At 41.4% G+C, this 15,417-nt stretch overlaps 1 protein-coding gene across 1 annotated transcript in view; it reads right to left on the reverse strand.

Moving 5' to 3' along the window:
- zpld1a (zona pellucida-like domain containing 1a) overlaps positions 1 to 15,417 on the reverse strand; it is a 52,222-nt gene that overhangs the window by 22,367 nt on the left and 14,438 nt on the right. The window contains 2 exon segments of the mRNA XM_041801371.1: positions 6,764 to 6,836; positions 7,309 to 7,490. Of these exon segments, the coding sequence (XP_041657305.1) occupies positions 6,764 to 6,836; positions 7,309 to 7,490 (255 nt within the window).

The raw sequence follows: 15,417 nt of genomic DNA on the forward strand, positions 1-15,417 counted from the left end.
GGCCGTTTCCTAAATTATTACCTCTGCTTTCCCCTGACACACTTCTGTTCCTTTGGGCGCTCTCGCGGTGCGTCCACCACATTTAGCGCTGTTGAAAACCTCTGAGTACAGAGTGAGCAGATAAAATCCCATCAGCGAGTCTGCACCGATGCAAACTACTGAACACTTTTTATTGTTCAGTAAGTCGAGGGAGACGCACTGTGGATTAAAGTTCCACGTTATCACTTCACTTTAACATGTAAATGACCAATGTCAGTGTGATTCAGATTTAAAATATTTAAAGTTAACAACACTGCCATCCTCAAGCCTTCGGGTCTTTAAAACAGTTTCTGTGCTTTTTTTTGTTTTTTTGTCCAAAGAAACTTCATTATCTCATATTCAAAAATCAGACTGAAATGATGAAATCTAAAAAATAAGAATGTAGTTTTTCTCTCACGTTGTGGTGATTTTAATGACTGTCTAATGTTATTCATGTGGACAATGTCTTTTTTTAGTGATATGAAATCATGCTAGGTATATGAAGTTCTGGTTTTTGTGTCAGTGAGAGGAGTTCATCCCAAAGGCAGCGCCGTATTTAAACCTGAGTTTCCGTTAGCCGGCATTTGCCGGTCATTGGCCAGTAAAAAGGGCGGAAGTCCAGCAGATAAAAATATAACCGGTCAAAATGTCCGTCAGAAAACATGCAAATGACCAGATAAGTAAATACTGAATGCTTGCATATTATATTTTGTGTAACCTAGAAGATATGTTGCAAGAATGCGTTAATATAAACTAAAAGTTGCCTAATCTTACTACATCTACTGTCCTGTGGTGCTGGGGTTGTTCATCTACTCAGACAACAAGCACATGGCTAATTATGTATGCACAATGACGTCAAAGCAAATCTATCCCTCTGCGCATGCTCAGTACTGCTGGGGACTATGCAGGGGAAAGTGGGAAAGTTTGACCAGAGCTTTCTTGTAAAGCAGAATTTTATTCTAAGTGAGGTTTTCCTGGTTAACCAAAGGCTTCATTTCATTAGTGGTATGGAGAGATTTTATGTCATCGCTGTCGTCGTCTTGGATAAGCTGTTAATGAGAGGACGACTGGACCGGACTATCTGCTGTGGAGCTTCTGTCTTTTCGGGACTAGTCCAAATAAACCAGGATGGTTGGATTTCCAGCTTTAGCGGAGGTTACAGTTCTATCATCATGAGGACTGATATTAGACAACTGACGGTAAGACTCATTTTTCCTTTGAAATGTAGAGTTCTAACGCAGTGTCCAGTTGACAGAGCACTTTTGTTATGTGTTTGGATGCTTCGTTGTTGTCGGTGGAGGGTGGTATTTGGCTGTTGTAAGCTGCAAAGTTATGGTAGTGGCCAAAGTGCTAACAGGCTAACGGTGCTGATGTGAAGCTAACTGTTGTTGTTTGAGTTTAACGTGGACGTATATTGTGTAACTGACTGCGTGTGTAAGGAAAAGCATGCAGCTTTCATTTTGATACTTTAAACCACTTACACAAAAAAATAAGAGAGGGATTTATGCGTTTTGCTGCTGTTAATGCAGCAAAATAATGTTAAAGCAAATGTCCGTTGTTCGTTGTTCTAAATGGCTGGAATTCTTGAGGACTGCCGGTCATTTTGACCAGGGACAAAAAAGTCTAGCAGAAACGCTGATTTAAACCCTCCAGAGTCGGATAGAGTTCACTCCATACCTGACTGGGAGTGACCATTAAGGCCCTGTCTACGACTACACCCTCAGCCAAGTGGCCTATCAGCAGAACAAACATGGCAGCATGAAAAAGAGGATCCATGTCTGGAGCATCACAGGGACTGATGCTGTTTCTCAAAACCAAGGAAGGATCCGCCAATGTCTGCTTTTGAAGGATACTACAACATCGGCTGCCATCAGAGGACTGTTCCAACGTCAGGGATCCTCCACTTACAGGAATTACCAGCAATCCAATGCACACTGTTTTCCCTCTAAACATAAATGACACAAAATCAGGAGGAAGCCTGGTCCTCGAGTGCTCACTACACTTCAACATGTCCTGTTTCCCCCATAAATATGTCATTGTCATAATATCATATCATAATATTAGAATTATATTATATTTCTATATTCAGTGATCTACATGATTATATGATCATATTCGTTCAAAAGTTTCAAAAAAGGCCACACATCTCAAAATCCAAGTTATGGAGGACATTTATAATTTATTATATCTATTATTAATGTAAGAGTTTACTTGTCTCACATCACAAAACTAACGCTTACATGTTTCTGCAGAAGGCCTTCATCAGAGCATTTGTTAGACCACACAGCTGTGTAACCTTGCAAAGCAGATGGATTCGCCCATTTCTATGTTTCTCACTGGTGAATTCATCTTGCAAAGCTCCCGTCTGAACCGTTTGGGCCCGGTTACAAAGTGACAGGACCAATCAGCAACGAGGGGCAGTAATTTCAGGTGCAGTGGAGTCGTGATGTAAGCAAGCAGCAACAAGAGGCCGGTGCAGTTATGGCAGAAGAGATTAGCGTGGATGCTGCTAAAGTGCCAGTTTTATCAGAACTTGACGACATTTCTTCATTAAAAGAAGAACAAAGAACAGCAGGGAGTTGTTTTCTTTTAAAAACCGACAAAAGTCGTGTACTGACATGTCTACAGTCGCCATGGTTACCGTCATGGACGAAATTTTGATTTCAGAGGTGGGGGGGACACAACTGGTTTGAGTACGGGGGGTATGGTCAATGGGTCTCATTTACATAAAATTATACCTAATTTTTGAGTAAAAATAAGCTATAATAAGCTATAGTAAGATATAAAAATAAGATTATCATCAATCTAACATTTGTCACAATGCTCAATCTCATGACTAACATATCTTTATTCTTTCAACCTCACCTGTGAGCCTCCAGCCTCTCCTCCTCTACCTCCTCCAGTCTCTCCTCCTCTACCTCCTCCTGTCTCTCCTCCTCTACCTCCTCCTGTATCTCCTCCTCTACCTCCTCCAGTCTCTCCTCCTCTACCTCCTCCAGTCTCTCCTCCTCTACCTCCTCCTGTATCTCCTCCTCTACCTCCTCCAGTCTCTCCTCCTCTACCTCCTCCTGTATCTCCTCCTCTACCTCCTCCAGTCTCTCCTCCTCTACCTCCTCCAGTCTCTCCTCCTCTACCTCCTCCTGTATCTCCTCCTCTACCTCCTCCAGTCTCTCCTCTACCTCCTCCAGTCTCTCCTCCTCTACCTCCTCCAGTCTCTCCTCCTCTACCTCCTCCAGTCTCTCCTCCTCTACCTCCTCCTGTATCTCCTCCTCTACCTCCTCCATCTCCTCCAGCCTCTCTTGCTCTACCTCCTCCTTTATCTTCTTCTGGATTTCTATTATCTGTCACCTGACAAAAAAATATTGATGGATGACATATGAACAGTGGGACAATTTGGGATACAACAATCATTGATTTTGATGGTATAGTCTGAAGAAAAAACTCAGTTTCTCAATTATTATGTCTAATTTATTCACAAACAATATGGATGTATAAAATCACATTAGTAATCCAAGGTTTTATTTTATTTTTCCCACAAACTTTCATTGTTAGTGTTTTTAAACAGTGGCTGCCTTTCAAAACACAAATAATACATGAAAAAAAAAAATCAAAAAGTGTATCTCTTTGGCTTTAAATATACGCTTTTTAAAAATCTCTGTGTTGTTGAGGCTCTACAGTAATAATAATAATAATAATAATAATAATAATAATATTTTGTCAGCTCTTTCAATAAAACTCAGACACTTTACAAGAATAAAACAATTACATAATATGAACATATAAATTGCAATACATAAGTTTATCATAAAGTTAAATAATAGAATATTTAAAAAATATATAAGTAATACTATTACTACTACTACTACTACTAATAATAATAATAATAGGAGGTGAGAGAGCCTGAGTTTCTGATGGATCAGGGGAAGGAGTTTGTAGTGTAATGTGTTCCTCTGAGTAACTTACACTTTGACTTCTAAAGAAGTCTCTTATATCCAGTTTTCTTTTTACGACATCTTGCCACCTGGCAAGACACACATTCAATGTTAATGTAAACAAAACCTCTGATATTAAAATCCGTCTAGCTGACGTGACCCAGACAGAACAAATGCCCAACATGTTAACAACTTACAGTAGCAGATGAACGTGGACTCATGGCCAGCTAGCTAAACACCGGTGCGCTCATGTGCTATAGTCCAGGCGCTGTTTACAACCAGATGGAGTGACAGCAGGGACGGCCAATCACATGTTAGCAAGAAACGGCAAAGCCAATCGATGAGCTTGTGGGCCAGTGGGCGGTCTAAAGAGAAACAGGCTTCAGCTTGAGCAGCCGTTTTCCGCTTGGTCCTAGTGCTCAACCTGTCTCCATTTAATATAGCGTAACATTGTTTTTGGATGGTAAAAACTGCAGGGGACCAAAACTGCCTTTTTAAAAAGTGCAGGGGACATGTCCCCCCTGTCCCCCCCCCAAATTTCGTCCCTGGTTACCGTTATGCAGTTCTCTATGGAGTTTATTCCTCAATAGTGGCTATGTCATGTGTTTTGTTGCTCTGATTGGCCCGTAAAGATGTGACAGACAGACAGAACGCTCATCTAATCACACTCCAAGTGTTTTTTCAAAGGCTCTGCCCTTTCCCAAACACCATCTATAGGAGGTTTACCAGATGGATGTGTGAAACATGTAAGGTTACAGCTGTGTAGGGACTCTTTGTGAGTGTTTATAAAGGGAATCTGTAGGTTCAGTCTAACTGCGGAAGCATATGTTTAGTGATGTGAGACAAATAAACTAGTGAAATTTTATTGTTTTGTCCTGCATACACTGAAAAAAATAAAACATTGGTTGAACTTAAAAAAAAATGAAGTAATCAATCACACGAAACATTTTGAAATGAATCAATTAATTTTTTAAAATTAGTTAAATGTAAAATGTTTAAGTTCATAGAAACTATGTTTAAATGTTTAGCAAACCTAATTATTTTAGATTGAAAATAAAAATTTCCCTTAATCAACCGATATAAATATTCCACTCATTTGAACTTAAAATGTTTAACTTCATACAACCATTTTATAATGGTTGTAGAAATTAAAATATTTTTTTTTTGGTTGTTTCAATTAAGAAATAATATTTTTTGGGGGGGGGGTTGCAGGTGGTGGGGGGGACGTTAGCCTATCCCAGCCACTTTAGAGTCATCAGTTAACCTAATGAGCATTTTTTTGGAGTTCGGATGAGGCCGGAGTACCTGGAGAGAACCAACGTGTGCACAGGGGGAACATGCATACTCCGCACAGAGAGGCCCTGACTAGGAGGCGAACCAGCGACCTTCTTGCTGTGAGGCAACAGCTCTAACCTCTGCACCGCTGTGCCTCCTGCAAGTCTTGAAAGTCAACTCAAAACATTTATCCTGAAAACTCCTGCTGCTTTGGCCGGATGGGAGAGCAGACATGTCTTAAAGGGGACATATTTTGCCCTTTAGGACAAGTTTATATTGGTCCCAGAGGTCCCCAAAACATGCCTGTGAAGTTTATTGCTGAAAAAACAGTAATACAGCATTCTTGCAGGAAATGGATGTCGCTCTCCTGATGTTTCAGGCACTTCTATCCAAAGTTTAGGACCTAACTGGGATTCAAACCATCAATCTCCCAGTCAAAGGTCAGCAGGGTAACCCGTTGAGCTATCCAGCATCTCTGCTAGTAGCTGAGAGGAGGATCGAGAGAGTTCACAGATTTTTGTTAGAAAAACCTGAAAAAGGGATTTTTGCATATGTCCCCTTTAAAATACTGTAGTGAAATTGCAACCATGTAAGAACAAGAACATCTCAGAAAAAGAGAAGATGACAGTCTCTGAACTTGGCCTGACATATTTGTAACCTCTGGAGAAAAACCTCAGCAGTAAGCGCCATCTCTCAGAGGGAGCCATGAAAGCTAAGGATAAATTATATTTGGATTAATTCAACTGCACACAAAGCTAATGTTTTTCCTTTCCATTATCAACTTGGCACTTTCTTCTCAGTCGAAGTCGGTTCACTGGATGCCTGTGCTGGAGTTTTGAGGGAGAGCCACTCAGAAAGTGACGGCTGCTGTTGCATCAAGTGTTTTTTGGATCCACTCGGGACCTACGGGATGTTGTTACGAATGCGCATGCGCACAGCAGGCTTTATGCAATAAAAATACATTGATCCAATGACAGAATTTAATTTGGTGTCCAGCTGCCAGTTTAAATAAAAAATATAGGTTCAACCATTAAGGTAATTTAGAAGATTTAGATTTAATGAACAAACAATAATTTTGGGCTGTTATAAACAAAAAATTACATCAATCCAACAACAGCATTGTTGTACTTTTTTCAGTGTAGCTTAGATTTTGAGATGTTTAAACATTTGAACAAATTTTGAGCGTGGGCTAAGCTCTCGACTGACGGTCTGATGGGAACTTTCCCCTCCAGCTGTGTAAATGATCACATGATTTTATATATTATGATTATATGATGATGTGAAAGCGCATAGATGGCGCTGGGTAAACAATGTTGTTAGTGCCCCTCCCATTCTGATTTCTGCGGCCGCCGTGTATATGGGCGTGACCCTTCCTATGATGTAATCACAGACACTCATTAGCCTGTTCCAAATGTGGGTTTAACAGAGGGAGGTCTCTGGACTCTGGAGTACTTGAACCTGGTAGAGATTATGCAGCTTGTCTGACACAGCCTTGGTCTCTTAGATGAAGATAGTTAGGCTAGAGTGGGTAAACTTACGTTGTACAGCAGCAGATTCAATGTGCTGATGAAGGTACCGTTGCTGTCCTTCACTGAGATAGCAGCTGCTGACCTTCAGTCATAAAAGAAACAGCATTAGTCTGAAGGATCCTTCAGGAACGGTTCAACAGACAATCCTGTCAGCACAAACGTTCCCTCTCTGGCTTATTCCAACATTTAGTGCTCCTTTTATTTGTTTATTTGTCTCTATAGCTCTAAAAATGTACTTTATATTTCTACTCTGCCTTTAAAACCTCCAGATTCCAGACAAACCGTAGAATCATGTTTATTAACATTAGCTCTGGGAGTTTAGCCTTGCTGTCTTTAGGCTTTTACTGTTGCTTTTTTAGGAGAAAATCTGATCAGTTTTCAGCACAGAAAGTAAACATATATAAGATTGAGTCAAATAAAAATGACTAAAACATTAATGCAACTCTTTATGAGAACTGGTTGTTTAACATTAGGTTGTTGATCAGGCTTTTATTTATTATAATGCTTTTATTTCTCAGTCTTAAAGGATGGGTTTATGTGTAAGAGAGACTCACGAGGCCAGCTGCGTGTTGTTGACCAGGTATTCCAGAGGGTAACTGCAGCTGAACTTGTACAGCAGACCTGGTAGGTAGCTGATGATGGCAGGGGGGTCCGGCGTGTCGATGTACCCTGAAACATTTCCAATCTGCACCAGTGACAGGTTCCCGTAGGCGTTGGGTCCTTGAGCTGTAGAGACCTGCAGGAAACAACATTAGCTGGAAACCCCTGCTGATGACTGCTTACTCTCAGTGTGATCATTGAAGCCCTTTATTTATAACAGTGACCTTCCTCCTTTTACGCTCGTCACAGAGAGGAAACAGAGACAATCTACTGAACAAACACTCCCTTTGACAAACCTCATTTTCCTCCTCTCATACTAAAAGACAACATGTCTAAATCTTAACATAGAAACCAGTAAGAGATTCTCTATCAGATCCTGCTCTGACCTCTGCAGGGAGGTTTGAGAGTTTTCATAAAGTGTGAGCAGCCCTCTTAGAACCCAGACGTCATCACAGGTAAGTGGCGCTCTCGTAGGGCTGATTTGTTGTGACCATCAAATCATCTCCACCTGTCTGTGATTCCCATCATCCCCTGCAGCATCACTAACAACATGCACAGGTGAAATAGGTGGTCACATAAAGAGGAAAGGTGGTGCAGAGAGGAGGAGGAGGATAAAGAGAAAGGCTGTGGCCACAGATGCAGAGAAATGTTCATCAGTAAGGGACCAGGCCAGTCCACACATACCCATCATGGCTAAGTAGTCAGGCTAATAGCCGTGTGTCAAAATGACCCGCCGGCTCCACAGCAAGCTTGTCTCTCTGTGTCAGAGTAAAGTCGAACGATGATGAGCAACTGGAAAGCGGTGGTTTTCAACCAAACACAGCGAATCACAGCGCATGAATAACACAGGCGACAGCTAGAGAGAGATTTCCTCCACTCAGACTATGACTGAACATTTATTTATTTATTTAAGGTTTAGTTTACATGTTAGGTGACTGCCTTTTTTACCAAAATGAGGACGAGCTAAAACAAGATCTTTGGTGGTAAAAGCTGTGACGATGGTTTTCATCTGAAACGAGAGTAAAATGCCAGTGTTGGACTCTCAGAAACCATTCTGAGTGTATTTCTACACTAAACACTAATGTCAGGATTTTCACTGGGGCTGGGCAATTAATCCAAAATTAGATAAACCACAATAGGACCTGCTGCAATTCACAAACCGCAAAAGCTGCAATATGTCTTTAGCTTGAAATGTGTCAAAATTCCAGTTGAATATTTTTTTTTGCAGCAGAGATTTTATGCACATAAAGCAAACCTTCATGGTTTTTTAGAATAAAACGTCCTGCTTTACTAATGTACATGTTTCTCTTATTTAAAATGAGATTGACATCAAAATGATTATCTCCTTCAATATAGTAGTTGATATCAAATATGCAATATGAGCTAAAATAATCATATTTAGATTTCGTTTAACATTGTTTCCCCTAGTATATAATATCTAATTATTGTGCACATTATAATACAGAATGATTTATTGCTTGTATTTATTGAAAAATATATCAACGAGGAGCCTAAAAATAACTGCATATTGAATCACAATGCTGGGGGGAAACAATCACAATTACATTTTTTTTGCAAATCGTTCAGTCCTAATTTTCACATTAATTTATCATTACAGTGACTGTTTTACTTTTTACTGATTTTACAGTTTAAATTCTTAAATCATTTCAGAGAGGAGAGATGCCTGACTGACGTTGTTGATTAAAACTAGAGTAAAGTGTTTCTGAGTTTATATTGACTAAATGTAGACTGTAAAGGTTAAAAATGAATAAAAAAACAGTTTAGATAATCTAAAGATTAAGATTCAATCTAAATTAAAACTGCAAGCAGCGATGACGGGCCCTCGCAACCCATTGCACATTGGGGTGTGTCATGACCGTAGATGTATCGTAACCGTTGGGTGCCAGCAACAAGGCGTGCTGCTCCCATGGGGTATGTTGGGATTGCAACACTCACAGTTTCAAAGAAATGGAGGGTGATCCCCTAATTAATGTCCAGAGCTTGCCGTTATTTTGGCTGTAAAACAAATGGGCAGGAGGCATGAGCCCTGAAAATTTGAATGCAGCTCCAAAATATGAACAAATCACTGTATTATCAACTTCACAGCTCCCCTTTCTGCTCTGCTTGGCTCAGCCGCTCTTTCTCTTTCCCTCTCGCGCATGCTTGCAGCCTCACTCCCTCTTCCTCGTGTGTGTGCTCACTCTACAGGAGAAAAATGATGGCGTGGCTTGAAGCATTACTGGATTGTCTTCTGAATGTTCCAGTGACTGGTGATGAAGATAGATCAGAGGAGCAAATACAGAGCTATAGATGTGTACGAGTTTGTTTCGTTATTATCTTCAGTGTTTTAATATCTCCTCTCAGTCTGTCATTTTCTCTTATTTTCATGGATATATAGACAGATACAAACTTGGTAATGTGTTTTTGCTGTTTGTTCCTGTCCTAAATAGTGTTGCAGTGTTTTGTATTATCACAAGATGACAGCATAGCCTTCATTTTGGTTCCATTAAGAGAAGAGGGACTTTTGAAACTTTCAACATACAAAATGAAAGAAAAAATAGACTTGCTGTTGTTTTACATAATGAGTCCAAGAGGCTTAATTGTAGGTCCTGAGATGACATACAAGCTCAAGCAATTTCAAAGGCCTAGGTAATATGCGCTCGGGGGGATGATTGCAATATTGTAGGGGGCGCCACTGAGCCAATAAGCAAAGGCCACCCAAAACACCAAGGACAGTCATCTCAGATTCTCACTGTGAATTTTTGTTCCAGGTTTCAAGACTCTACAAGATTTCTAGACCCAGGATGATTCTACTTCCTGTTCATGGCGAAGAAAAAAATTCACCATGGCCACACCCCTTTGAGTAATGAAAAAGTTCCAATGAAATTTTCACCTTTGACATGTCTTCTTACAGTATACCTAACATGGAGGTGTTTGGATGAATTCACCAAGAGGATTTTTTTTAAAATTGTGGTATCTGCAATATGCAGAATTTTGACCACAAAAATCAAAATGGCGGACTTCCTGTTTGTTTTATGGCCAAAATCCAAGAGGCTTTTTTGTAGATCTTTAAATGATTAATAAGCTCAAGAATTTTTTAAATCCTAGGGTAAACCTGCTACAGGGGCTAAATTTTTTGAAATATTGAAGGGGGCGCCACTGAGCCAAAAGGCCATGCCTATCCACAAAACTAATATCAATCATCTCATTTTTCCACTTAGCATATTTTTGGCAAGTTTTAGGGTTCTACAAGAAGTTTAAGCTCTTCAAATCAGTACTTCCTGTTTCATGGCGACGGATCCTTCATTTTTGCAAATAAGTTACACGCAGACGTGAGCTTAAAAAATCTGATTGCCCCAATGAATTGACATAAATTTATTAAAACTTGAAAACAATATCTCCAATTTTGGAGGAATAAGAGGCAATTATGCGATTACAGTACTTCATGCTGCCAGGCGGGAGGCGCTATGATTTAAAGAAAAACACTCTAAGCGGCACTTGTTCAGGCATGCAACTCCAATAAGCACACAGAATCTAATTAAGATATGATGATGTACAGCTGAGATATAACAGATTGCGTTTGTATGGCGGGATGGCATCGCCAAAAGCAAAATTTGCCTGGTTGCCACGCCCCCGCCCTTTGATGAAAATCCGCAGATCTTTAGTACTGGCATGCTGATATGATAAGATGTGGAAAACAGTAATGTCTGACAAAATGCGGTGTGTTTTGGCCCTGCATGTTTCCATGACAGCAAAATCCGATTTTTTGGCAAAATAGCTAACTTCGAGGGGCCGCCATGGCCACGCCTTTCGACTAATGAGAAATTCCCAAATAAATTTTGACCGAATACATCTCTTCTTGCTCTACACCAAAGATCAGGTAGTTTGGCTGAACGCCCTAGGACGAGTTCATTCAAATACAACCACTAAAATATGGCTCGTTTTACCAAAAAATTCAAAATGGTGGACTTCCTGTCTAACTTACGATATGGGTCCAAGAGGATTTTTTGTACATCCTGACATGACACATCTGCCCATGCATGTTATATGAAAATATTTTTCCAAGTATGACACCATGAGTGAGGGGGTTAATGCTGCAGACTACCCGTGTCCTGAGTGGGCGTGGTTTCAGCTCATTCAACAGACACGCCCACACCATCCTGGAGCAGATTTTACTGCCTCATTTTTCATGATCTGAAGCTTCATTTTAGAAACTTGGTGATGCTTTATGTGAATGACATTTGACCTGGGGGTTCATAACACAGTGATCTATCATAGGACAAACCTAAATACAGATTTATTTTTACTTCACAGGGTCTTTAAACAAAGCTGTGTCAGCATGGCTAGCTTATTTAGCTAGAGAGATAACATTATGATTATCCACGTTATTCTGGATTTTTGGTGGTGCTGTAAAAATGTTAATTAATCACAGGGGTGGTTAAAGCACGAATGTTGAATAAAACAACTGGATAAAGTATCTTTGTAACTTTAACTGGAACACATGCTCATTATCCATGCTCTTCATTTTCTTAGTTTTAAGGGTAAAACCCGTACTCCAAAGATAGCGACTCGTAAGTGGAAAATCTGTCCTTTGTCTCACCCTCTCCTCTAGTAGAAAGTTCTGATGCCAATCAGACTCATGTCCTTTCTGATTGTTCTATTACTGTTGGAAAGTAATCCCTTCCAGATTATCCACTCATGTGATTCATTTTGATTCATTCATGACTGAGCCATAATTGCTGAGATTAATTTACACAGAAGTAGATTCTGGATGAAAGGGAGAAGAGCAGCGTCATGGTGAAATGTAGGTTTAAAATCTCCTGTTTTAGATTGGATCAGCTGTTACATTTACACACAGGTATGATGTTTAGCTGTCCATTGTTTTCTCAAACCTATGAAAATCTCATACTTTGCATTTTTGCACATTTGCATCATTTAGCAGAAAGGCAGAACTCTAAACAGTCTTATGAAATCTTTCATACTATTTATGTTGCTAAGGTTCAACAAAAGTAAGGTGAGCATGTTTTGCTGCCAAGTCTCTGAAACTCTACCAGTGTTCATTTTGGCAGCTGTTTTTAATTCTAGTCTTAGTTCTTTTAGTTTTAATCACATTTTAGTAATTTCTGCCCTTTTTAGTTTTAATCCATAAAAGTCCTCACATTTAGTCTTTACTTTTAGTCCAAGCATTTATTTTCTTGCCTAAAGCTGGTACCAAATCACAGTAGTGTGTTCTCTGCCAAACCCGGGGTCCCTGCTTTCTACAGCTGAGAGGCAGAATAGATACAGCTGCATTGTTTTTGACAGATTTACACACAGTGGAGAAATATCACAGATTTTGAATGTCCGACAAAAACCACATTACATTTTAGTCTAGTTTTAGTCATCTTGCTGAAAACTAAACTTACTTTTGTCAGTTTTGGTCATCACAGATCTATTTTTGTTAGTCTTAGTCTCATTTTTGTTATGGAATAAAAGGCTGTCGATGAACAGTTTTAGTCAGCGACATTAACACTGAACTCTGCTACGTCTTATTCAAGATCTCAGGGCATCTTAACGGACCAATAGCTCCCATCAGTAATGCTCCCACTGCAAAATCTGTTTAAATCCCACCACTACTCACCTCACTGGCACAGTTATAATGGGGGATCATATATTTATACTCCATGCACTAAACCTTAAAGGTATCTCCACATTTGCACTACAGCAGCATTTTTGACAGAGGAGCAGAAATCAACAGAACACCACAGGCTACATGCTGTTTTTATAACCTACTAGTGATGGTTCAAGGCTCTGGACATTGGGTGATGCAGAAGCAGATGCACATGAAGTCTCTGCCTGTACTCTGCAATCATTCCATCTGTATATTGTCCGTTCTCTGGAAGCTTGCGGAGCAAACGCTGCAATAACACCACCAACCATAGGGTTGTATACTACTCCTACTGCTACTACCTACTACTCCTACTACTCCTCCTCCTCCTCCTACTACTTCTACAACTCCTACTTCTACAACTCCTACTGCTACTAATACTACTACTACTACTACTACAACAACAACTACTACTACACCACTACCACCACCACCACTACTACTTCCACCTCTACCACCTTACCACCACCACCACCACCACCACCACCACCCCACCACCACCACCACCACCACCATCCCACCACCACCACCACTACTCACCACCACCACCACACCACTACCACCACCACTCACCTCCAACTCCCACTGCTACCACTCAATTCCCATCCCCACCACCTGCCACCACTACTACCACTCCCACTACCACTGCACTACTACTACCCACCACCCCACTACTGCTACCACTCACCACCACCACTTCCCACCTCCACCACCACCACCACCACCACCACCACTACCACCCCACTCACCACCACCACCACCACCCACCACCACTACCACCACCACTACCACCCCACCACCACCCTACTACCACCACCACTCACCCCACTGCCTAATCACACCACTACTCTTACTACTGCTAGTACTACTACTACTACTACTACTCCTACTACTACTACTCCTACTGCTACTACTACTACTCCTCGTCCTACTACTACCACTCTACTACTCTACCAATCCTCACTCACCACCACTACCACTACCACCACTCCACTCCTACTTCACTAATTCCCACTGCTGCTACCACTCTCTACCCCACTACCACTACTACTACTACTGCTACTACTACTACTACTACTACTCCTACTCCTCCTACTCCTCCTGCTAATACTACTACTACTACTACTACTACTACTCCTACTACTACTACTACTCCTACTACTACTACTACTACTACTACTACTCCTACTACTCCTACTACTACTACTACTACTACTACTTCTACTTCTACTATTCCTACTGCTACTACTACTACTACTCCTAGTACTACAACTACTACTACTACTACTCCTACTACTCCTACTACTACTCCTACTACTACTACTACTACTACTACTCCTACTACTCCTACTACTACTACTACTACTCCTACTACTACTACTACTACTGCTACTACTACTACTACTACTACTACTACTACTACTACTGCTACTACTCCTACCCTGCACTACACCACTACTACACTACCACCACCACCACTACCACTCCACTCCCACTCCACTATTCCCACTGCTGCTACCACCACCCACTAATCCTAGCACCACAACCACTACTACTCCCACCTCCCACCCTACTACTCACCACTACCACTACTACCACTACCACTCCACCACTACCACCACCACTCACCCCACTGTTCACCCCACTACCACTACACCACCTACCACTACTACCCACTACCATATCCCACTCACCACCACCACCACCACTCACTACACTACTCACAACCACTCTGTCCACCACCCTACTACTACCACTACTCACTGCTACTCACTACTACCACTAATTCCTACCCTACTACTACCACCAATACTCACCCCACTACCCCACTACCTACTGCCACCACTCACCACCACTCCACTCACCAGGCTACCACCACCACCACCAATCCCACCACCACCCCACCACCCCACCACCACCGCTACACCACCACTCCACACTGGCCACCACCACCACTCCAACCACCACTCACCACCACCACCACCATCCCACCACCCACCCACCACCACCACTACCACTACTGCCACTACCACCACCTACCACTACTGCTACTACTCACTACTACTGCTACTACACTACTCACTGCCACTGCTCACTCACTACTACTAATCCTACTGCTCCTACTGTCACTACATAATCCCACTGCACCCTCCTCCTCCTACTCACTACTCCCACTTCTACCTCCCCACTGACCCACTACCACTACCACAACCTACACTACTACCACTACTCACTCACTACCCACTGCTGCTACTACTACTACTCTGCTACTACAACCACTACTACTACTACACCTGCTACTACTCCTACTAGTCCTACTACTCCTCCTCCTCCTACTACTACTACTACTACTGCTACTACTACTACTACTACTCCTACTCCTCCTACTCCTCCTGCTAATACTACAATTACTACT

This window comes from Cheilinus undulatus, linkage group 12 (assembly GCF_018320785.1).
Source record: "Cheilinus undulatus linkage group 12, ASM1832078v1, whole genome shotgun sequence".
NCBI lineage: Eukaryota > Metazoa > Chordata > Actinopteri > Labriformes > Labridae > Cheilinus > Cheilinus undulatus.